The sequence below is a fragment of the Falco cherrug genome, chromosome 4, assembly GCF_023634085.1.
Source record: "Falco cherrug isolate bFalChe1 chromosome 4, bFalChe1.pri, whole genome shotgun sequence".
NCBI classification, from domain to species: Eukaryota; Metazoa; Chordata; class Aves; order Falconiformes; family Falconidae; genus Falco; species Falco cherrug.
In genome coordinates this window covers 97,837,271-97,859,988 of record NC_073700.1, presented here as the reverse complement: position 1 = coordinate 97,859,988, position 22,718 = coordinate 97,837,271, and the positions used below count along the sequence as shown (strand labels likewise).

Sequence of the window (22,718 nt, the reverse complement as noted above, 5' to 3'; positions counted from 1 at the left end):
ATGTTTGATATATTCAATGCTCTTTATGAAGGTGTTTGATTTGAGAAATATGAGTGTAGTAAAATGTGCATAATTTCTACTTATTAGTTTGTCTTTAGCTAGTCCCTGTAACAGGATTTATATTGCTTTAGATTATAAAATCTGTTTGTGATAAAGATAATAAGTATAAGGCAATTTTTCAGCATGCATCGGTTGAAGGACCTGATGCAGATGCCAAAGCAGCCAGTAATAACTGTTTCATGGCAACACTACATATGTCTTTACAGCTTCAAGTTAAATCTTGTTTGACACTGGAAAAGGCTTTTGTTTAGTAATCAAAATTATACATAATTTTGCAGAGATTTTTGTGAGTGGTGATTTTGGGTGGGGTTTTTTTGTTATTGTTTTAAATCTTCATCCTTTTTGGTTAACACAGGTTAACTAAAAACAGGTTTTTGAATTGTTGGGGTAAATGGCCTGTATATGTCCTCAGAGCATGCAAGACATTTAGATTCTTGGAGGTCTGTCGTTCTCTGTGAACTTAGTGAACTGAAGAGAGAAGTAGAGGGAGGACTGCTAGTGGGAGACCTCCTGCATTTAGGTTCAGTCATCTGCCGCCTACATGAGATGCTGGTGAAGTTGTAACTGAATCTTACTGATACCTAAAGCTGATTTTAAGGATGTTGGTGGTAAATGGTGGAAGGGAATGAAGGAATTTTAGAAAACAGTTCTTAAAGAGACCTTGAGTAGTTGCAGAGTCTACTCTTCTGATCCAGGCCAAGGTCTATTATGCTTGAGAAATATTTTTTAATGATTGGTGGAAATTGGTGGGTATTCATGACCTCTTTTTGACAGGTGTTCTAATTGTTAGCTGTTAGTAACACAAATTAAAAATTCTTGTTGTTTGTTCATTGAAATGTCAATTCTACAGGTTAAGCACAGACAATAATGTAGCCTCTTTCCTTTTACAGTGACTTCTGTATATTTGAAGACCATGTTTTACCATGTCTCTGCTCGGTCTTCTGAATTTTGACTAAATCTTCTTTTTTTTTTACCATTTATCATCTTTATAAATGAACAGTTCTTATTCTGTTTAAGTAGTAGACTTCATTCGCATTCCTATTACTCAAGACTGTTAACTCCAATTCTGGTTTTGCTCCACTCTTCACATCTTTTCTCAGAAAACTTGGGTTGTTTTCCTTTTTTTGTGTAGAAGGTCGCTGATGGCCATATCATGCAATACAGATACTTGAAGAAATCTTTTTAAAAATCAAACTTGGCTTCATAGACAGTGTTTTATTCCTTATCATATTTAACTTATTTATAGTAACACTTACATACTTTTCCATGTATTGTTGAGTGCAAGACAAACGTGTGCATTATGAGAGTTGAATAAATGTATTTCCTTAGGCATAGTTTTGCCCATTAGACAAAACACTGAGATTCTTCAGGCAATAAAAGTAACTGATCAGTTCTTCTACATGTGACTGAGGAATTTGTCAAAGGAAAATAATGATACTAATGCTTTCCTGCCTGTATATGGATCTGTACATTTTTCTCGAGAAAATGTATAGTTGAAAAGTACTGTCAGGGAAGAAATACTTATGTGTATTTTGAGAAAATCTTTATGTGAAAAACAGTTTTGTGATGGGAGGGTCAACAAAAAGAGAGAATGCATGAGTTTACATAAACTTTGTATCTTTCCTCTCAGAATAAATGAACATATTCTGTATGCTTCTCAAATGTGATTAACTAGTAGAACATGCTTTTTAAAAAAGAACCGCTGTCCCATCCCACGCCCCCCTCCAAGAATTCCCTTCATGTTGAAGTCTGTTCAGCCTATTTTAAGTAAAACTGAAACAGATCTAAACATATTTCCATATAGAATCAGATGATTGTTAAATCATGGAAGGGCTTTCTTCAAGAAAAAAATCCATACAAACTCTGATCTTTGAACATGTTTTTGTTAAAAATTAAACAGTTTTTCAGTAAAATTTACATGGTTGTCTGGAAAACCTAGAGGGCTTTATACACTTTTTAAATTAAAAAAAAATATTTTTTTTTAAAAGGAAAATTCTATTTGAAGCATAATGTGAGATATTTAGGTAGTTGTCTTCTCCCAGACAAATCAAAATTCCTTGTAATCTGATACAATTCCCAGAGAGTGCAAGAAAAATAAAAGATGTCCCCATAGTCTCTGGGAAGTGCAGCTCAGTGTCTTGCATCTGGGCTATTGCAGAGGTGAAAGGTAGTTGGAGAAGGGTCTTTTGATTTATCTCTATCTTTGTCTTTGTAGCACAGTTCAGGAAGGATAAGGTGAGTCGTAGTATTCCATAACAGTCATGCATTGTTTATATTCCATAACAGTCATCATTGTTTAGAGACGTCATCCTGAAAAATGCATTCTTAGGTGTTTTTTAGTTTTCTGACTAAAGTGGCTTTTTGATGGAAATACATAGTTCCTGGGATAAAATTTTGTGTTTGTACGCCCTGCAGTTTTGTTATGTACACTTGAGACAGTTTAAATAAGTTATTTTCATACTTCTATAAAAGAGCATTTATTATAAGAAGGGGTTTAAAAAAAAATAAAAAATGCTGAAGTACAGTCTCAAAAAGCAGAGCATGAATTTCACTCACCAGTGAATGATGGTTCTTTGCACAGGACCCCCAGGGAGTTTGAATGTGAAACAAAGATGTCAATATTATGCCCCTAAAGGGAAGTCTGGCCCTTCTGTCTATTCAAATGAGCATTTTAAAATATTGCCTGAAGCATTCTGTTACAGGTGTATTATTAAAGCAATCTCTTGTAAGTTAGCCAATGGCCAATAAATCAGTTACCATAGTTTACTGTGAGAAATGTCATTCTGCAGAACAGCATAGCTACGCAGCACTTGTCAGTTCGAGTGTAAGCATGGGGTTTGTCTTTGGAGATCTTGAACACCAGATTTCTAGAGAGAGGATGTAAGGCTAGTCTGGACTCTTTCAATATGGCTGTTCTAACTAATGCTAACATTTTGATAGGTTGTAGTATGATCTATGTAACATGATTTATGTAGCATGATTTTTCTTTACTGAAAAATTAATCTCCTCCTACACTGACATAAATTGTTCTTGCTTTTGGAATTCTTGATGTCTTTATTCTTTTGCTCATATTGTGCATATAGGTCATATATTTCAAAATAAAGTTAGTTTTAAAATTAGTATATCTCTGTCTAAGTCTGCAGAGGGATTCACTCCTTATGTTAACATCATATATTAATTTAAACTGGTAGAGTTGCCCTTCTTTACAGTAGCTTAAGGGCTGCTTTCCTCTTGTTTGTTGACTCAGTCATTTGTGTTATTTTAAAAACTGAAAATTTTATTTGAAAGAAAAAGTCTAAAATTTCAACAGAATTGCAGAGCAACAGAGAACTAATATATTGTCTTGATTGTAAGCACAGATGCTAGAAGTGTCTGGTTCAGTAGTACTTTTGAGATATAGTTCCATTTTTTGTTATGAGAGGTAATGTTTTGCACTTGCTTAAATGTAGGCTTGTGATGTATATTGAAAGAGACAGCAGAAAGACCACGCCAGGAAAAGAGCAGCAAGGTGGCAGTGAATACCTGTCAAAATGCCTGGATCTCCTCATCTATCACATTGTGCAGGAGCTGCCAGGAATTCTAGGTAAATTCATTGGTTCACTGAACAAATCTTACTTTTGCTTACTCCCTTGAGAAACAAATATCTCCTTGCATATACAGGTGGAAAGATTGTATTGTCTGATTATGTAAAGTTTGCATGAGACTAACGTCATGAGGTTGGTTTTAGTTGTTTCATGATCATATATTTTGTATTGGAATGTATGATTTTCTATGTTAATATTTTCATGTTTGTTGAATGGTAGCCCCATCAACTCAGTCAGGAATGAGGCCCAAATGTACAAGTTTTATCAATGTTCTAAAGATATTCCAAACACTGAAAAACCTAAGAGTAGATTTGCTTCATGAAGCACAGAGCTAGGAGAGATGCAATGGGGCATATCTGTGAGTACATGTTAATCCCTTACACTGGAACGTCTATGTTGAGTATTTGCTTCAGGCAATTTTTCTGGGAAATTTCAGCCTAGATACTTCAGTTGTTCTAGATGTCTGAAACTGATTTGCTTATGCATAAGGAAAGATGCAAAGATTTTCTCTGAGAGAGCATTAGTACGTCGAGCCCATCCCTTATACTTGGGAGTAAGGACCTGCAGTTCCAGCAAAGTGGCTTTTGTACCAACAATATGCATTTGGACAATTTTGTGAATATCTGCTCAAATTTCACTAGCATTTGAGCCTTTAGAATGATACAAAGTTACTTTGAATGTTGTGCTGTTCATATGTGTTCAAACAAATTTGCTTGGATATAGCAGCTGAAGTCCTGTCATCATTGAATTATGCTCAAACTTGTCATAGGGGGATGAAGTACTGGGGAAGAGGGGATGAGGTACTGGGGCATGCATGCAAATAGGACAAAACCTGCAAATCGTAGTACATAATTTGAGCTTGTTGGGGAACCATAGAAGAAACTGGAGTAGAAAAATCAGTTTGAGAATCTGGGGAGTCAGTCAAGACAAGGTGATGAGACGGCATGAGAATTTTGGCCATTTGCAAAAAAATAATAGATAAAATCTTGAAAAATTAAGGAGCATCTGTTGGTGAGATTTGAATGTAGGATTGATACTGAATAAAAGAAATGTGACAGAAGTTCCCCTAGATGAGCAAGAATAGTGCGATTGTTGTTCCTGGAAAAAGCAGTGCCGGTGTTTTATGAGGAAAGATGAGGGCTTTGTCTGAAAAAGATAATTATGAGTGAATGAAGGAAGAAAGGAAAGAAGATAAGGAAGGGAGTTAGGGAGGAACTGGAAGAAGGACGAAGGAAAGTGGGAGGAGGGGGGAGAGGGAAAAGAGTGAGAGGAGGGTAGGAAGAAGAGGAAGGAAAGAGGAGGGGAGGAGAAGGGAAGAAACTGAGCGGAGGAAAGGGTGGAGGGGAAGAAGGGATCGAGAAAGAGAAGGGGAGGGAAGGATGGCAGGAAGGAAAAAGGGAGAATGTAAAAAGGAGACAAAAAGGAAGGAATCAGAAAGTATGAAATTGGTGTGGCCAGTCTGAATCATTGTTAAGATTCTTATCAAAACTGGTGAGTGAGATCTCCCACAGAATAGAGGAAGAAAGCTAAACAGGAAGATGAGGAAGGAAGTGCTGTGAGTATTCAAGAAAAGAAAGGAGGCAAAACCAACCTTGATTGTGTATGCTTTGTCATTAAACGATAAAAAATTCTTTTCATAAAATTATTTTCTGATTAGATGATACCTGATTTATTTTTCACTTTCTCTACATTATCACTAGAACATTGAAAATGAAGTGGTAGCACTGCAAAAGTCACTAGACCTAAATATCATGCTGCTATTTTAAAATAAATTTTACTCCCTATGACAACGCAAATTTTTGCCTTGCTGCAAACACCTGATCCCTTTTTTCTAACTAAATATCAGGTTTGCATATTGACTGTATTTCAGGATTTGGAAGTCTCGGACTATAAATGTTGGAGGCAGCAATTCACCTCGTACTGTCTATGTGTACTATAGGCAACTAATACAGTAGGCCGTGATAATTCCTTAGAACCTGAAAGTACTGTACATCAAATATATAGTAACTATCACTATAATACATCAACTGCTTTAGCATGTATTCTGCTGGGTGTTTTACTACTGATGTACAATTTCAGTGCATAGTTGACAACTGATATATCAAGCATTATTTTTACATTTTATTTTCCTTTCCAAACTAGATTTGTGTGTTTGTTGTTTTTATTAAGATTAAGCTATCTGTATTTGTCCACTTTGTTAGAAGGCTTTTTGCTTTTTTTGCTGAATGATAAAGGAGCATGTTCTGCTTGAGGAGGTAAAATCCATGGACTCCAAAAAAAACCCCAACAAACAATCAGAATTGCAAACTGGAACAGTTAAAAGCAGTTTAACTGTTGATTTAGAAGTAATCCTAGCTGGCTTTTTTAATATGCATATATGTAAGCTTCTTACTGATTCCATCTTCTTCCACCAGATGTAGCTATAATCCAAATAGATTAACAAATTGTAGAAATTGGCCTTAAAGATACATTTAAACAAATTAAATGAATTGTTCATCTTGTGGATAATTTTCAAAGTTTTAAGTTGTTGTAGGTAAGAAAGTAATTTTATTTCTGCATTTATACTATTTAACCTATTTCTAGGAAGTAGATATAAATTGCCTAGATCATGCTGAAAATTAAAGCAACCATATCGATCTATGTATCAACTGCAAAATTGGCAAATATGCTGATTATATAGGCCTTAAAACACAGGAGAGTAGACTGTTCATTAAATTATTTGTTGCTAACCATGGAGAGGTCTTGTTGAAATACAGTATTGTGAGTAATTCAGAACAAAAATCTGTTGATAAAACCCCCAATATTTTGGTTTATGTATTTAAAAAGTTTTAGGCAATGCTTTATTTTTCTTGAGTAGTATATTACAGAACGAATCAAATCTTTAAGGCTAGGTATTGTTACAACCTACTTTAGTGCCAGGCTCTGTTGTTTCTACTTATGTTGAAAATTGAACTCCATGGGAGCAGAAGAAAAGCATTGCTATTCTTCAACGTGAATAAACTCTGACTTGCTCTGAAAGGAAGGGCCTTTGCTGGCATGAAAATCATATAAAATACTGAATCCTGTCCTTTATTTGTTTAATGTCTATGTGATTTCCCTTTTACAGTTTTGTGCAGCCCTCTTGTTAGGGGAGAAAGATGTAGTAAGTGTTTTTCAAGACAGGATTTGGCTTTTAATATTTTCAGGTTATAGGAACAGAATTTTTCTTTGTATACGAGCTGTGACTTTTCTCCTGCTGCTTCTGTTTATCCCATGCAGAAGAGATCTTGCTTTTCTGAGACAATAGTTAAAGTAACACAAATTTAGCATAATGTTCCTTGATTTTATATGTCTCTTCTGAAGTTCGAAGTATTCTCTTCACTGTTGCAATTAAAATTTTGTTCCCTCATTATTGTGGCTGGGGTTTGTTATGGAGGCAACTAAGTTCTCTCATTGACCACCTGCTACCTCTTTTATGAGAACATGAGAATTCCTGTTGCTTTAGGTCACTTGCATCATTGTTAAACTTGTGTATGAGAATGTGTGTGTGCATGGCTGGTGGCAAGATGTTTTGCTGGGAAGGGGAGGAAGTTAATTTCATTCTTTCAGTAGTACTATACGGCAGGAAAAACATGCTGCTTGAGCATTATGTCACCCAGTAATCATGGTGAATTCAGCTCTGGGTCAGCTGGAACTCATGAGAGGTTTGCTTTTTATTTCACTGGAAATAGAATCACATCCATAGAATTTCAGGAATATAATTCTATGCATATGTAGCCACCTACAGCCAGTATGTCCACCCTGCCAAGAAGGATAATTTGATCTTTGCTTCTACACCTGTCTTGTATTTCTGTCCTCACTGTGTGCCTGTCCCTGTAGCCACAGCAGGAAATTGGCCTGGCTGAACACTGAGCTAGGAAAGTGCTGGATCAGCCTGATTTATCATGCAGTCACATGAACACTACTTTCAGCAGGATGGACAAGACTGGTTTGAACAGTGGATACTGGAACAGAGCTGTTTTATATGTCATTTGCTGTTGTTTAGTAAAGCAGTTATGTTAGATCAGTCTGAAATATTGTTTTCTGTAGGTGACATTCTCACTGCCTTAACTAACGTCTCTGGACGTAAACACCCATCAACAGTTCAGGCTAAACAGCTGAAGATGTGCCTTCCTATGATGCCTGTAGTGCTTCATCTTGTGACATCCCAGGTAGAATTTTTCCCACCCCCTGCAAAAACTGTTAAACAAAGGGCAAATGCTTGCCATTTCCCGAGATCTAATTTCTGCCAGTCATGATCAGAATGGATAAAACAGAACTCTTATTAATGTGTAGATATGTTGATGAGTATTTCAGCTATGTAATAGCATTAAAGTTGTAAGCCTTATTTTTTGCACATTGGAAGGCAACTCCAATGATAGAAGCAGATACATGTTTTGTCCTCTTAATATGGCTGTGAAATACATCTTACTTTGGTCATAAGATAAGCATTTAATGTATTATTTTCAACTTTTGCTAAATTCAAATAGGTATTTCGTCCCCAGATAGTCACAGAGGAGTTTCTTTTCAACTATGGGACCTTACTTGTGAGTATAAGATAAATCTTGTTTACAAAATACACATAAAATTTTGGGAATTATTTCCATGTAATAGAATTACATTAGATGTATAAATTGGAGAGAGAACTTTATTCTGAATATAAAATGTAAGCTTTGATTATATTCAAAACTATATATATAACCATAAAGTATTTTCTGTAGTAATCTATAGGGTCAAACAAAATATTCTACCTTGTGTCCAAGTATAGAGGAACTCTGCATATGTTTGATAAACTGAGAATTTCCTGCATGTTTTATTTTAGAATAGAAAAGTTTAGCTGTAATATACACAGAATATTCTTTCTAGAATTTTACAAGTAGGAATGAAAGATAAATTATAATCTAATCTATATTTGAGGTATTCTTTCCTTTTGTTGCCTTTTTCTTCTTGCCAGTACTTTTACACTGTATTGATGAAAAGCTGAGTATTGTAAGCTACAGAACTATGATCTTTGTCCCGTGTTGACATCTACAACCTATTTATGATACTAGCAAAAGAAAATGAACTTTTTAACTTTGCTATAGGATAATATAGCAGAAATTAAGTAGTACTGTTGTAATGTAATTTCCTAATGTATAAACGATTGTTTCTGCTAAATGAAAAAAAATTATATACTAAAGTTGTATATTGATTTAGGAAAATACTTTTAAGTAAATGGGTTCATAAATGACAACTAGGTATTTACTTCCACAATAGCATGAAGAAATGCTTTACCACGAACAGCTAGAGTAAAGCTTACTGTTCAGATTCAATTCTGTTCCTCCTTTTACACTTGATTCCAAGAAAATGTGGGTTTCATTTAGCTCTACTGAAGTATTTGTATAAAAATTAGCATTAGAATTAAGAAAAAAAAATTTAAACTGCAGATATTCAATTACAAAGCCTTTTATCTCTTTGAAACATTTGTAACTATGCATTAGATTTATTAATAGTTTTGGATCAACCTTCTAGAAGGTGAAATTCTTCTGTCAACGATATTGGTACAGCAGAGCAGGTACAATGTAAGTTTTCTTTTGATGTTACTCCAGCTTGCTTGAACTACTGACTGAGTAAGTCAGGCTAGTTATATTAGTACAGCTTTCCTCTCAAATCAAGAAGGAGATGATTAACAAATATTTCCTGTATCTTGTCCTTCTGTCTCCAAACAAGGCAATTCAGGAACTTACATATACTATTTCAATTTACACATGAAAAAGGGAGGAAAAGTAGTATATGTGAAAACTGAATATCAAATTTGAATCCATATTTTATAACTGTGTTTTAATATGGGTAACATAACTACTTCTGGAACAGTCGCTATCCATTCTATCAGACAACGGTCTACTCTGGAGATTTGGGGTTGGCAACATTCCCACTGACATCTATAAAGGGACACTCAGTCATCAGCTTGTAGTTTTTTGAAGTACTGTGCTATGATTGAGACCTCTAAGACTTTAGCAAGTCAGTCTTTCAGGTTTTTTGGTGATGTTGCACCCCTGATTTATTAAAAAAATCTTACTCTTAACAATAAGAAATGAGTAGGAGTGGAAAGATGTGTGCTTGATATCTGGAAGGAAAAGAGTAGTTATTTTACTGTAACTGTTGTTCATTGAGATTTTTTTTCTTGCTGCTTTGAAGTTATTTTCATCATCACTGTAATTTTCAGTAGTGTTGTGCAAAGAAATTGAGAGGGAGTCAGAACAGTCCTTTCATGTTTTCAGTTGTGAATAGAAATATATGGAGGACATGCTCTGCCCCAAAAGCGCTGCTAATAGTAACCTCCTAGTGCAGTCAATAGGGCACCGGCTCACCTGTAGTGAAATACACACACACTACTCCTCTCTGTTGCTTAAAAAGACTCAGATTACTATTTTTTTTAATAAATACATCTTCTTGTTGTGTTTCTAATATAAAATTAAGGAAATAAGCATTAGTAGCTGGAAAGGTGTTTGCACCAACTATATTGATTTTTCCAAATTGGTCTTGAGACTATGGTTAGGTGTGAAAGTAAATGAGCAAACAAAATAATTTACTCTCTTCCAAAACAAGTTGATTAGGTAATATCTTGTAATTTTCTTCAATTTATCAGGAAGATAAAATAACTATTATTTTTAATACAAGCAGTGTTTTTATGTTTTTTAGATGCGTTTAAATTATGAAATATATAATTGGCTTCTGTTTTTTTAATTAGAGAAGAATCTTTCAGATGTTTCTTACATACTGAGAAGATAACCCACGTAGACACTTCTGCCAATTCAATATATAACAAAATTTCAACTGATTATGCAATAGAAAACCAGCATCATTTTTCTTCATGCTTGACATAATATAAATAGATGTGTGCAAACTGAAAATGGGAAAGATTTTTATCAATCATAAATTATCTGTGATTTAAATATTGCATTAGTAAAAAAGAGCATATTATAAATTCTGCTGAGAAGTTTTCCTTCTTTAGCAAATGTTAATTATGTGTCTTTTACATTCCTTATGAAATAAACAGCTATGCATGGAAGTGAAAGGAGTGAAGTTAACATTTAAAGGCAAAAGAATAATGGGTCTAATTGTACAATATTTACTTAACCCAGATTATTAATATTTCATTGTCTCTGTTCCTCAAAATGGTGACTAATTTAGGTGATTTTTAATAGAAAGTTATGCATTTTTGTATGTTCTCCTGTGTCTAACTGTATTCATAGTGAGTGTAGTATGCATGGAAATAAAAAAGATGGTACAAATAACAGAAAATTGCATTTTCTGGAGGGTTTTGTTTTTTTTTTCATGAGTTACTTTAACACAGCCATGTCCAAGGTAGTTCAAAGTAGTCTAAGAAATTACAGTTTTCTGTACATTTAGTTACTGTCTTTTTACCTGGAAATGTTATCATTCCTGATGTTAGTCAGAGTAATAGTCCTTACTGTAGTCTACATTTAAATGTCCAGCAGCATTACAGACTTGCAAGATTAAAACTGCTAGATCATTAATGATTTCAGTCTTTCATAATGTAGGAACATTAAAATTTTGTATTTACATGGTCCCTTAAAGAATTTCATGTTGTAGTTATTCCATGATTACTTCTTGTTTATAAAGTATTTTAACATAAATGCTGCTTCTTCTGTAGAATTTTATCAGGTCGATAGATTCAGGAGAAACAAACTTGGATGGAGCAATAGGTAAGGTAACCTATGATATTGCAGTACTTTTATATGCAGGCCTTATAACTGTTGCATTTTATAAAGAAATATGATTTTTACCAATAGGGCAAGCTGCATCAGAAGAATTGATTAAGATTACTTTATCAACCTTTGAAGCAGTAACCCAGCATCCTGTGTTGTTGACAACCTATCGCTTGACCGTAAGTCTGGCAACAAATTAAATAGTTGTAGGCTAACAGGCCTAATTCCATTGATAAATATAATGTTTTGAAGGTTTAGAAACTGTTTACAGTATGGTTTAAAATGTGTTGTGGTTCTGTTTGATGGAAAAAAAATCCTTATTGTTTGTAGAGAGATTTAATTTTCAAAGAAGCAGCAAGGCATTCAGACTCAGTTTACTAGATTTAGTTGAGAATTCAGAGGAAGAATAAGAACGGCTTAAAGTTTAGAAATAACAGTTCTTAAAATGATTTTCATGTAAATATAACACTTGATTCTATATGTCTTTCTTCAGCCTCCAAGTAAGTATGTTGCTATATATTAGTGAAAATGTCACCACTTTATTTGTCATTATGCTTTTAACATAGCTTGGAAAGACCACTTCTGAGGGTTGAAGATCCCATTCCTTCAATACCCTTCCTGCTGAGGTCATCAATAGCAGTTATGGTGGTTGATTGTTTTTTTTGTTTAAGTATAACAGATTGCTTACTAAAAATTGCATTACAATTACCAAACACACATACTGTAAGCTTCTTACATCACTATGATTTGTTTTCTTTCAAGTTTTTGTTAGATTTTTTACTGTCAGCTAAGCTAACTAAAGGCAGAACAATTACATTATGAAACAGCTGTTAGCAAATCAGGAGGTCAGAATGTATTGTATCAGAGGAGGTCAGAATGTATTGTATCAGTGTTTGACAAATTGTAACCTGTACCAATGCATTTTTGTACCTGAATTTCCACCATGTTTACTGGGGTGGCCATTTAATTGAAAATGAAATGTATGTGTTTGTATAGGTGTTAGGTTAAGGGCACACGCAATATAGCACTTAAATCAAGAAAGGCATTAGTAAATTGTAATACTTAAGAATGAGTGATCTTGGGGATTGTGCTAGATAAGAATGGGCGATCTTAGAAATCAAGTGTTTTTAGAAATTGAATCCTGTTTGGGGGTGTGTGTTAGTTAAGTACTTGTGTTATAAAGTCTTAATAAGTGAAAATAGTAAAATTAATAAAAAATACAAATTGGAGTTTAAATAAGTTTAATATTTATTTTCATTAATGCTCGTAAAGGAGTGATAATCAAGAAATGGTCCTTATGCACAAAAATCTAGCCAATTAATAGGAAGAAGGGAAATAGTACAGAACCGAACGGTTCAATTTACTTTCAAGTAATATGGGAAATTATGGTCTAGAAAAGAAATGTAAGTGTAGGTGAGGTATGAATGCCTATTGGTATCTCCCTACATGCCTGTCAGCGTGCAAGTCACTGTATTATGACTGTATTACGACACTATCATTCTAGAATCATCTCAATTTTTAAAAATAATCATTTTAATTCGGTGGGTTATCAGTGTGTCTTATATTGACAGAAATATGTGCCATTTTTTATGGAGGTCCATCAGCATTTACCGCAATTGTAATAAATTGTGTCAGCATGTTAAATAAAATTCCCCTAGCTGTTTAAATTTTAATGGTCTGGGGGTTCTTCCCTGAAAAAATAGCACCAAGGAGACAGCTCTCCTTTTTGACTCTTCTTTCCCTGCTCCCAGCCCCACATTCAGTGGGATGGTGTACTGAAGCCAGGGAATGACCATCCCACTGTCTTTTAAGTAACCCCTTACTAGCAGTAGGTGAGTCTTATGTAAGTATCTAAATTTCTGGGGAACAGTTTACTTCATCTCACATATGTTGAAAGTTTTAGTTGTTTATTTAAAATCCATCTGAGCACATTGGTTAACCTTATGCTCGAGATAAAACTTCCTGCCTGTCCAGTGCTTGTATATTTGTGACACATACCACTGCTGTAGAATAGTTTCCCTGATTTAGAATAGGTATATATTTATTAACTAAAAATAAATCTATCCTTGTCAATGAACACTTTTTTTTTCCTAAGAAAGAAAATCTGCTCCTTCATGCACTTATTTTCATAAATAACAGTTCTTCCTAATTTAGAAGCCTACCTGACACTCAGCAAATAGCCATTCAGGCACAAAATGAAGTGGAGAAATTGCCTTGTATTGGGTATGTTAAATTCAAGAAATTGTCCACTGTAATTAATAATCTCTAACCACATCTGCCACTAGTGGTGCAAACAGTAATTAGTTTAATACTATTTATGAAGTCTAGTGTGCTAATTATACTTGAATGTACAGCATACATTACTTTAGAGGAAAGTGGTACTTCATCTTCTGTGATGCATACAGACTATTTTTAGAATTGCTGTTACTCAAGGGGTATCTTCTAATTGCTGCTTGCTGAGCATGACTGGAATCTATGAATATAAATGCCAGCACCCAGTGGAACTTGGTGCTTTTTTAAAAAGTTGAGGTAAGACGTGTTTGAGCTTCCAGATCAATACTGAAGTATAACAATGGTTAATAGGATACTCTTTTACTGAAGAGAAATGTGTATCCTGCGCCGATCTGTGAAGCCTGGATTGCTTATTTTGACAAAGTTGGTTACAAACAGCATTTTATGGAGGGGGTGGGAGGAAGGCCAAAACCTTCTTGAGAGGATGCATTTTTTTCCACTGCAACTGTGACATTGCTTTAAAATCTCTAAACAGAAATCAAGTAAATTTCTAGTGAAGTTTAAAGAGTTTACTAAAATGTGAGGTTATATTAAGCAAGCAGAACCACTAAGTTTTTCAGTCCGGCTCTGGCTTTAGTTTAGCTACAGTGGAAATTGTTTAAGTTAATAAGAACTTAAGAGCAATGTTTCAGGTTCTTTTTCACTTGAGAAGAAAAGAATTGCTTGTTCTTTTTTAGTTAGTGTTTGATTTGCCTTTGTATTTGTACCTTGAAAAAGAAAATGGAATAAATTGATTTTTTGTGATCAAATTTCTGATTAGCATCAATCTGCAGTCAGTTATTGAGGAGAGTAATTTCTGTGGGGACTGATGTGGGAGGTGGTATATATTGCTAAGTGTGATAAAGTCAAGGGGAATTAATTGAAGTGAAAGCCAGTAATGAGCAGTAATTTCATTCTTAAACTGGCACAAGTCCAATTGCCTGTTTCCTTCACATACCTAAAATGGAAAAATATTTATTACATTCAGATAGTAAGTGTTATAATAATATTTATTTTCAAATTTTGGTAAAGGTTTAGGTATAATTAACTGGAAGAATTCTGTGCTGATTGTTATCATTTGCGTTTTCCTTTTCTCTGTTAAGTATATTTATTGCCATGAAAAGAGGACTTGTGTTAATTGAGAGCAACTTTGAGCAGTGATGAGGTTCCTAATGGCAGGCAGTTCCTGTGGGAGTCCTTTCTGTACTGTAGCTCCCCAATGATCTGTATACTGCACAGATGATCTTTTACCCAAACCATGAAAGTTCTGTGGTTGAGGCAGAAGTTGTCAGCAGTGATTCTCATCCTCAAGGTTTTAAAACTTGCTTTAAGAAATCAGGCTAAAATAAAAGCACTCCAAACATGATGAGTTGCTTGATGGGAAGTCAAGGGAAAAGCAGAGTGACATGGAAATCTGCTGGTTGACAATACAAGAGTTATTATTTTCACCAAAGGTGACAACACAAGGGTTAGAAACTTCTGCAAGTGATTTTTTTTCTGCTCATCTTAGTCTTTTCTTGATTCAGCATCAGTGGTATTCTTCATCCACAGGGTGCTCTGATCTAAACACTGACACCCTAATTTTGTCAGCGTAGGGTATGACTATATGAACATATTGTACAGCATTTCTTCAATCACTTTCCCTTTTCAAGTAGATTAAAATTCTAGATACCATGTGGCTTTCTGTCCATTAAGCTAATCCACATGACATGAGACTTTTTTGTGAAACCAGTTCTCTTCTAAATGACATATTGAGCCAGTCAATCAGTGCTGTCTCTTCCCAGAAGAAAGAAAAAAACCCACAAACTCAGTGAATATTCTGAAGACTTTTAAAAAAACCCTACAGAAATGTCATTCTTCTCCCCAGTTCATTCTATCATGCATTAGATTATTTTTTCTATTACATTCTGAGAGAGTACTGGCAATATTAAAACATTGAGGAGCATGCTGTGCCTCCAGCAGATTCTTCAAGAAATTTGAAGGCAGCATGATCTTAATTCCATGGTCACTTTCAGCAGTAACATTGTATGTGGAATTTTAATGAGAATAAATGTCAAGGTGATGTTGAATGTTGTGGATCTTACATGTCAGTAGAAAAAAAGGGTTTGGGAGCTGATGGTCTTTGCTTTGGTACATTCTGCTTTGAATAGTGGATAAGGAGAAGATATTTGTCAGTAGCTGTAAGTTAAACATTTGCACACTGAAAAGAACCAGATATTGCTAGAAAAATCTCTGGAAGTAAAGCAATGGGCTTAGTCACTTGCGAGTTTGGCTACGATAGCTGCGTGGAGTGAGATAGTGTGGTTTCTTTATGCAAGTTTAGTTCTGGGGTCTTATTTTCACTTGAGAACAGCATGTTTCACAGATGCTACTGTACCAGGCTTTAAGCCTGCTTACTTTTTCTGTCCACCCAGCGTAACATCAAATGTCAGGACTTTGGCATTAAGCACTGATTTGAAGAGCTCTGAGACTCAGTTTTAATCAAGGGAGATATTTTTTTTTTTAGGTCAGTAATGTTAACCATATTAAAGGTTAGTTCTGTGGCCTTGAGAAGAAGGTTAAGCCATATTCTAAGATGTAGGGGATAATGGGTAAGTTTGGTTATATGCTAGTTCATTAATACACCGAGGTTGCATGTGTATGTTGAATAGTTGAATTCATCCTTGCTGACTAGCACAAGGGAATGGAATTTTAATTCTCCATCATCATTCTTAGGGGCGTACCTGCAGCTAAACAGGGATTCAGTGTATTGGATCTTTCCACACTGAGCCCTTGCAGTGTTATAACTGCTTTTTAGTGGATACTTGTGGAGCTTGGACTTTGCTTGGTGAGGTTAAGTAAAGCTGAGGTGATGTTTCTTTCTAACAAAGCAGGCACATGTATTTAGTGTGCAGGCCTTGTGTCTAACATCTCCTGAACAGCTGAGACAAGCAGAGAAGGACTGAAATTAGCAGTTTTCTCTTTCAAGCCCCTCCTAGTAGCTGGTGAATACTTAACCACTCTGAAACTGTGGCTTGTCTCTCTCTTTTGAAGGTTAAATTAACATACAGACTTTGCAGAAGAATTTCTTTTAAAATTGTGCCTTGTTTTCAAAAGATAGAATTTTTGTAAGAAAGAAGATACTGTAGAAAAGCTTTTTGCTCCGTGCTCGTATCTCACTAGTAGAGTTTTCCTTGCAGAATTCAGTGAATGTTATGGAGAGATATTTTCTGGATTTGGATAGTATACATGGATTTCCAAAAAGTTTTTGACAAAGTGATGTGTCAAAGACTCTTCTAATCCATCTGTGGCCCTTCTTTCTTACCCCCTGACAGAGCAACTTCTTCCAACTAGTTAAAATTCACTAAGTAGAGAATAGAGAACAGTTTTAAAATAGATAGATTAAGAATGGTGCTGTACGAAGTTCTGTGTTGAAACATGTGCTATTTATAACTAATCCAGAAAAGGGAATTAATAGGGAGGTTTCAGAACTGACTGATAACACTAAATTATTCATGGTAGTGAAAATTAAAACTGACAGAAGAGTTGCAGAAGATTTCAAGATATTGAGTGAAAGGACAATAAAATTACGTGCCATTCAATACTGATTGTCAAGTGACACAAATGGGGAAACCCATTCTAGCTATGCATATGCAGTGTCAGGCTCTAAACTACTTGTAACTGTTCTGGAGATCTTTTAGCATAGTTTTTCTATGAAAATGAGTTTTTTACACAGCAATAATGAGAAAGACAACCAGATTATTAGAAATGACTGGTAAAAGATCAGACGAAAAAGCAGAAAACATTACTGTGCCATGGTAAATCCATGGTGCCCTCAAGCCTTGAATACGGAATGCAGTTGTGGTCATTCACTCTCAAAGGGAATGAAGCTTAACCAGAAAAAGTACAGCTTGATGATGCAAGGAGGGACTAAGTAGGTAAGAATTTCTGCTTTGGCAACAAAAGAGTTGAGAGTATAGAATTATGAATGGCATGGGAAAGATGAATTGGAAATAATTGTTCCTGGTTTTCATAAAATAAGAATAGATGGGTATCAAGTTAGCTGCTTTAAAAGAAACAAGGAGGTGTCTTTTCATAAGGCATAATTGAAGTGTAGAATTCAGTGTCATAGGTATCACACATGCTAAATGTATAAATACATTATAATGTATAAAAACATATAGGAGAAAAGGCTAGTAAGCGTTACTAAATGCCAAAATACAGATACAGCATCAGCTTAGGAAGTTTCTTAACTCAAGAATTACTTTACTAGAAACTAGAGTTGTGCTTTATGCTTGGTATATTTCTTCTACTCTTTTTCTGCTCCTTTGCTATTTTCAGAAACAGCATTACCAGGTTTGAGCTATGTTTTTGTTTGGTTATGTACATGTGTATCATAGCTGGGAGATGTGAATGTAGCATGTATGGAAGTTTCCAGTACTTTGTTGCTATTTTGGGTACTGATAACAGCAGAGTTGTGGCAGCACAGCCTTTGAATGCCATCATTACAGAATCATACAGTGGTGGCTTTGTGCAGTTAAGGATTTATCATGAACTGAGTATCAGGCTGTTTAGAAGATGGTGCAAACCCAGATATAGCTATGATCATATTCAAACTATCTAATCTGTTTAGACTTGAAGAAGAGTATTTCCGTTTTTAAAGAGTGGGGGGTTTTTTGTAATCAATCCTAGTGATAAAGATTGAGGCAAGAGAAATATCTGACTACCTTCATGCATATATGGAGATTTGATTCCATGTATATGTCAGCAGTCATTTAAAAGAAGAAATAATGAATCCTTGTTCAATCCCTCTAGAAAATGTCAAAATACTAATGCCATGCTTCTTTATATGTAACTTACAGAAACTTGTGCAATTCACTGGTGAATTCATTAAAAATATCTTATGTACTATTACACTTCAGTTTATTTCACCTCAGTAATTATTTTTGTAGTCAGTATCTTGTTTACAAATTTGTGTACACTTTAGTAAAAATGAGATGGATGGAAGATGAGGGTTGCAGAGTTAGGAGGTATCTGATTTAAGGTTCATGTGCAGTTTAATACTTGCTTCTCCCTTTAGAACGTACATTCGGATATGCTCTTATATAACGAATTTTCCATAGAACTAGTGCTTCATTTAGTTGATCTCCCCACCACACTGAACTGACACGAGGCACACACCTGCTATGGAGGATTCCATTCTAAACAGTTCATTTGCCAAAATTGATGTTTGTGTTAGAAAAAGGTCAGAGAAAGCTAATACTTTTATTAAGAACTAAGGAATCTTCTTTACAATGACACTTTGTAACATATTTATCTTAGAAAAGACTTATGACTGACAACTACACTTGCTAGTGTGGAAAGGCTACTGTTAGTACTAGATGAAAGTGAAAGAAGATTTGAAGTTTTAGAAATTGAAGTTGCATCATACTGCTGTACACTGCCATCTTAACTGGTATTAGTCTGAGTCAGTGCTGCTTCTGGGTGACATGTAATACTCTATTAGGCTGAACTGGTTTTTTGGACTGAAAGATCTTAAGTACATACGTTATTTTGCTTTTTATCCTACCTCTCAGGTATGGTATAACTGATAAATTACCATTGTAGAATAGTTTAGAAACCTGCACTAATGGAGTCACTGGAATGCAATGTAGTTTTATTATTTCTCTTATTACATATGAACTGAAAAGACCATGAAATATTTCAAAATTATGAAGTGTTGCAGAAGTCACTACATCAGTCATATCATTATCTATATAGGCATAAAAGCTATTTGACCTTGCAAGAGTAGTTTGACTTCCATACCTCAGGCAGAGTCCTTTACTTCTTTTATTGGAAGTATGTAAAAAATGGCATCTTTTGGTAGTTTTTTCAGAAGTAAAAAAAGCTAGACTAAATGAATACCTTAATGTCAGGGATTCAATTAACAGAGACCACCAACTAGCAATGGAGTAGTTGCTAATTCTAGTTATTGCTGGCTAGAGGCTAACTTCATTTAGTGACCCCTTTTCATACATACTTTCAGCTTCTATAGATGTGTGTTATTATTAGCTGCATAAATATAGAGAAATTCTATCTTCTAGTATTAATCACTAAAAGAAAACACATGGAGGATTATAACACAGTCTTGTTATGCCAAATCCTGCCCACAGTGGAGTGACAATTTACACAGTAATTTTATTTGTATAAATAAATCCAAGGACAAGCTTGTATCCATGATGCAAAAATAAATGAATTCTATTTTACCAATGACTTAAGGCTTAGCAATTCATTATCTTACAGTGAATACTAATAATACATTGTTTTTGTGTATATATAGTAGATATATAAAACTGAGTTATAGCCTAGTTTGCTATAAGTTGATTTCAGATGGAACTAAGCTGACCAGTCCTGTAACATGGACTCATGGACAATAAGGAGTTGACTGGATTATTTTTTTTTTATATATTTCAAATATTAAGTCTGTATATTTAGATTTCAATGGAAGACTGTGTATTACCAGAATGGAAGAAGTTAAAATGTTATCCAGACTTTCTACTAAGCTTAAGGATGTTTCATTAGAGGTACTACATCTTTCCTGATGTATTTTAGTTCTATGCAGGTTTGTTTTAGAAGGATATTTCTTCTGACCTGTTTGATGAGTAGTTTATAGATTAAAGCATCAGGATTAATAGATATTCTAATACTTCAGGATTAATAGATATTATAATACTTTTTTCTTAATATCATATATCTGCATTTAATTCTGTATTTTAAATTAAAATTCACTCTCAATGAATTATACCAGAGTTACTGTTTTCTATATAAAAGTACAGTACTATCTGTAACTTTATGACAGCTTACCAGAGAAAAGTGAACTTGGTGGCTTTGTAAGTGTGATTACGGATGAATTTCCATGATTATTCATCTTTTTGATTAAGGGCACTGGCAGTGGAATAAGCATAGACGATAGTGTATCTCTGTTCTATTTTTTCCCCTGTGAATAATCTAATCCAGATCTTTCTAATTCTCTGTTTTAGGTTGAAGACTGTATCCTCCCACCACTAGTTTCTTTGGTCCACAGTCAAAATGGTAAGTATATGGGCACATCAGCTGCAGTTTCCATGAATTCAGCATTTTGTTTTAATTAGACTTCAGTGTGGTCACATTCTTGGCACCTTTATTTTCAAGTGGAATGGAGACTCTTCAGCTTGCGGTTGCTCTCAGAAACCACATCACTGCTTTTAAGTCATGAGGTCATGGCTGAGGAGAAAGGGGAGAGCCTCAACTCGAACAGCAAGCTTCTGTGTCTCATTAGAGATTCATTGCTGCCTCAGTAAGTATAATATTGCTTGTGTAATGGGGAATAACTTGATACTCGATCCATTTTGACAATGTATTGGTTTTAACTACCCTTTTTATGTTTAAATGGTAAAACAAAGAGAGGAATAACAATTAACTGCTGCTAGAGTTCTCTGCCCAGCATCTCTGTCCTAGGTTTTAGTATGTTGTCATATACAACACAAACACAACTTCTGTGTGACAGTCGTTTCTGATACTGTGTCTCTGGCTGTTCTTGACGTGAAACAAATTTTCCCTAGCTTTTGGGCTTTGTTTTAAATACTCCTCTTTGTTCTGTTAATAAAGTCAGAAAATTCTAACAGCAACATCTTTTTGTCTAATTCGGATATTGTGCCCTCATGTAAGATGTTCTGAAATCACATGGAAAGGCATGTAACTTTCTGAAAGCGAATAGTGCAGGATGGGTTAGTCCTCCATGACCCACCCAGGGGCTATTGCCTCTAAATTGCTGTCCTACAGCAAAGTAGATGAAACTACAGCCTGTGGGCCAGATGTGGGCTAGAAATTAATTTATATAGTTTATGGTCAAATAAGGCCTTATCATTTCAAACTGACTTGCACGTGAGCGTAAAGGCGGCTTTCTGTGTTAGGCACATTTGATAACATCTGCAAGTAGAGGGATGAAAAGCATGAACACAAGATGAGGATAGTAATGATGAGTCATCATTTTTCTTTCACATTATTCTAATAATGTTACAGTGTATTTTAATGTGTGGTACTCAAAAGTTAATAATTGTAAATACTTAGCTGCTCTAAGTGAGAGAATTGTTCCCCACCCCTACGTTAAGTAAGTGACAGAAGGGTAGAGGAATGGATGCTGGTTTATGATCAGAAACACAGTGCTTTCCTCCAAAATGAGACTGTCTCTTGCTAGTTGACTAGTGTTACAGTTTGAGGACCAAAGTTCTATCCATGCCAGACAGGTAATCATTTCTCTGTGAGAGAGAATGGGAAGGAAATCTTAAAAGCTCTATGGAGAAGCTTATTTTCGCATCTATCTTCACAATGCTTTTTTCTCTAGGAAATACAGAATATATAAATATGAATTAAAATGGAAATACTATTTTTAAAATAGAGTATATGCATTACTAAAAGCTGTCAGATTATTTTCTTCAGATTGGAGTGGAGACCTGGAGTCAAGTGATACCAAAGTCTGTCCTTGCTCTGAAACTTGCTCTGCACAGAAATGCCCACCTTATAACATGTTTCTCATTGAAATGGAGGGTGTAGGGGGAGTGTCATGCTAATTACAAACTGGAAGGAAAACAGCCAGTATACTCCTGTCTTCAAGCTAATTATCTCAATTATGTGGCAGGGATTTTCGGTCTGAGACTAAATATGATCCTACTCTGGGGACTACACTTGGGCTATCTTGGCACGCATTGCATTGTAGATGTATGAAAAAGGGTCTTGCAGTAGCTCAGAATCTTGGTTCCAGGCATGAAGTATTTCCTGAAACAGTTCCATTATCTCACCGGTAGAGATGGTGATACTTGTATTCAGAAAACAGTTTGAGATTATCTCAAGAAAATAAATGTGAAGTTTCTGATATTTGGAATATATTGGAACTTGGTATAAACAAATTTTGCTCTAGTTCAGGAGCATAGTAAAACAGTATGTAAATCTTCTAGTGATTCAGAAGGCGTTAACTAGTGTCTGCATATTTAATACATTACTTGAACCTGTGTGTTGAGCCAACCTCTAGTAAATATGTTCACCTGTGTTGATGTGGTGTTTTAACCCCAGCTGGTAG

At 34.9% G+C, this 22,718-nt stretch overlaps 1 protein-coding gene across 3 annotated transcripts in view; it reads left to right on the top strand.

Annotated features, from left to right (window-relative positions):
* The window catches only part of ULK4 (unc-51 like kinase 4), a 249,705-nt gene that overhangs the window by 80,788 nt on the left and 146,199 nt on the right, over nt 1-22,718 (top strand). For all 3 annotated transcript variants that reach the window (XM_055707054.1, XM_055707052.1, XM_055707053.1), the window contains exons 23-29: nt 3,510-3,643; nt 7,713-7,834; nt 8,153-8,209; nt 11,320-11,371; nt 11,459-11,553; nt 20,644-20,695; nt 20,795-20,939. In XM_055707054.1, coding sequence (XP_055563029.1) covers nt 3,510-3,643; nt 7,713-7,834; nt 8,153-8,209; nt 11,320-11,371; nt 11,459-11,553; nt 20,644-20,695; nt 20,795-20,939 — 657 coding nt within the window. The remainder of the gene's footprint in view (nt 1-3,509; nt 3,644-7,712; nt 7,835-8,152; nt 8,210-11,319; nt 11,372-11,458; nt 11,554-20,643; nt 20,696-20,794; nt 20,940-22,718) is intronic.